This window comes from Melitaea cinxia, chromosome 27 (genome assembly GCF_905220565.1).
Source record: "Melitaea cinxia chromosome 27, ilMelCinx1.1, whole genome shotgun sequence".
NCBI classification, from domain to species: domain Eukaryota; kingdom Metazoa; phylum Arthropoda; class Insecta; order Lepidoptera; family Nymphalidae; genus Melitaea; species Melitaea cinxia.
The window spans coordinates 3,497,545-3,500,485 of record NC_059420.1 but is presented as its reverse complement, the minus strand read 5'-3'; the positions used below and the strand labels follow the sequence as shown (position 1 = coordinate 3,500,485).

At 34.8% G+C, this 2,941-nt stretch overlaps 1 protein-coding gene across 1 annotated transcript; it reads right to left on the bottom strand.

Annotated features, from left to right (window-relative positions):
- Positions 1 to 904: 904 nt before the first annotated feature.
- Positions 905 to 2,941, bottom strand: LOC123667288 (piggyBac transposable element-derived protein 4-like). Its single transcript, XM_045601243.1, has one exon. The coding sequence runs from the start codon at positions 2,939 to 2,941 to the stop codon at positions 905 to 907; it is 2,037 nt and encodes a 678-aa protein (XP_045457199.1).

Sequence of the window (2,941 nt, the reverse complement as noted above, 5' to 3'; positions counted from 1 at the left end):
TACACAGAATATATATACAAGTAAAAATAAAGATATGTGTCCACAAGCGTGTTATAAATATACATATTAATAAAATTCAAAAGAAAAAATGATACATAAAATTCCTAACTATATTTCAAAATTCATTGACTTAATTTAATTTTATTAATAACTAGCTGCCCGGAAAAACTTCGTTCTGTCAAAAGTTAATACTAAAAAAAAAATTAAATTTTTTCCTAATTTTTAACCTTCCGTGGCTTAACACGTTGGTGGACAGTACAAGTTAAGAATTTCTTCCTAAATGACACTTCTTATTCTCATACATTGCCTATGGGCGTAGTGTCAATGCGGTTGTATGTACAATGTTGTTGAGTGACAGAACGCCTATAGGCGCTTACGTCTATGAGCGTACTGTCATGTTGCATGTCATGAAAACTACGCATAGGGACTACACGCCTATAGCCGTAAAGTTGATTATACAGATAATAGTAATAAAACCAGTATTTTATATATAAATTTGTTTAATAATAATCACAAAATTAATCAGCTTCTTTTATAATTAACAAGTTGCTAATATAATCATCTTTTTATCTTGCCTGTATTGAAATTCAAATAAAACATTAAAACTCTTTTAGCTTTAGATGTACGTTTACCACTAGGTATTATGATAGTAATCACAGCAACATTTCACTAACAATGTTATTTAAGTACTAACTTGAACACAATACTATTCTATAAGGTTAATTTTAATTTAAATTTACTTATGTAATCAGCCTTTTTTAAATTCCGAAATTAAATTATCAAAATATTGTAGTCTGCCAGCATTATATTTTAAGAAGCAATCTAATGACAAAATCTGACCTTAATATTAATAATATTTTCTTGTAAGTTAAAACTTATTTAAATCAACTCGTTACAATATAATTTAATCATCATCAGGATTTAGTAAACTTGCATGATATGGTTCAAAGCAAGATGGGCAAAGAGGAGGTTTATCAGAACAGCCTTTACAACGATAACTCGTTTCCTTTCGTATCTTTTTTTGTGTACAAAATTTGCATTTCAAAAATGCAAATTTTTTTGTAGTTCCAGGTCGTGCAGGCATTTGTTCTGGCCAGTGACCTTGAATTACACTCCCATCATTATCGGGTATATTAGCAGTGCATGTCGTCGTGGGTCGGAATCGCCTGTTATCGTGAATACTGGACGTCTTTATCAAGTCGCTTCCCTTCAAATTTTTGTCCAGCCCAATAAATTCCTGTATCAGTTCTTCTCGGTAGTTTATGTACGAGTACAAGCTTGAATTATTTTTTTTATATTTTCTATAAAGAAAAAAGGCGTTCCACACTACAATGTCCATCATGTAAAATATTACTTTCTTGTACCATCTGATGGTTTTTCGGGGACAAGAATAGTAAGATACCATCTGATCACAACGATCAATGCCAGACATGTTTCTGTTATATGTATCAACTTCGGCAGGCTTTAAACGGGATTTGCCAAATCTGTTTGAAACTTCTATAATCGAGGGATGAACTTTAGTTGTAACCATCAGGACAGGGCGTTTATCTTTCCAATTGGAAACATATACCTTGTTTTTGCGAGCCCATACATGCTCGCCTTTTTTCAATTTTTTTGTCGTAATAAATTTAGGATTATCTTTACGACTCTTACGTAAGGTGCCGGTGCTATGAGTGTTCAAATCAAGCAATTTCTGTGACAACTTTACAGAGTTATAATAGTTGTCCATGAATAAGTGATGACCACGAAGCAAATATGGCCGCATCAACCTTAATACTAGTTTTTCTGTCTTAGATTCATCGCCATCCATATTCTGATTTGTTGTTTCCTTACCAGAGTACATCAATATATTGAGTACATAGCCATCAAACGTAGTAAGTTCATAGAATTTAATTCCGTATCGGGCTTTTTTTGACTTTATATATTGTCGAAAATGTAGCCGACCCCGAAATAGAAGTAGGGACTCATCTAATGACAAATTCTCGCCTGCACTATATATTTTTCTGAAGTTAATAGTCAACATATCTATGAATTTTATAATCTTCTGTTGTCCTTTAGCCTCCAATTCCGATGCATATAGACAGCGTAATAATTGTTCATACCGTCGCCCTGACATAGTGTAGGTAAAGATCGGATGATAATACATTGCTTTGGTTAAAGTAAAAAGGTTCCTTTGTTTAGGACATTTTATATGACCTTTCAGAAGGCTAAGTCCTAGAAATTTCAGCATTTCTTCATAATTGGTTTCACGAAAGACAGCTTTGCGGCTATATCTTGTATGTGGTTTGTTAGTTTGGCACAAAGATTTACCATAATTATTAGTACATATTACCAGATATTCAACGAAATTCCGTGGAAAAACAAGATGAAAAAAGTCCATAACATTTTCTATGTTATCAATGTTTACTTGAATACCAGAAGCAGCGTTATCAAAATTAAAATCAGGTATATCGGTCACCGTGTCAGACCAACCTTCTACTACTGAAGGTATCTCAGCAGATGTCCTGGGAGCATGACTGATTGGGCTAGTAAGCTGATCAGAAATATCTGGTGAATTGGGGCGATCATCTTGATTTATAAGCCGATCGTTTGACGATAAAGGAATGCCAGATGACGTCGCCTCCGAAACATGAAGGTTTTGGGTAACTGAAATATTCTCATTCCGTTGTTCGTCCTCGGAAGGGCAAAATGTTTTTTCACTATCATCCGAATCACTAGACGAAGAAGACTCACCAGATGAGTTACTAGCGTGTTTTTGTGGGCGGCGTCCAGCAGCATCGTCAGAACTCAACGACTCGTCGCCTGAAGGATAGTAGTCCTTGTCGGACCCGTATTCCCCATCATCAGCATATGGATCTTCACTAGATTCCGGAGTTTCAACTTCATTGAACAATTCTAACAACCGTTTTTGTTCCCTTTCGTACGGATCTCCAGGCGCCAT

Coding starts and splice junctions, on each gene's coding strand:
- LOC123667288 (XM_045601243.1), bottom strand. CDS start 2,941: ATGGCGCCTGGAGATCCGTACGAAAGGGAACAAAAACGGTTGTTAGAA.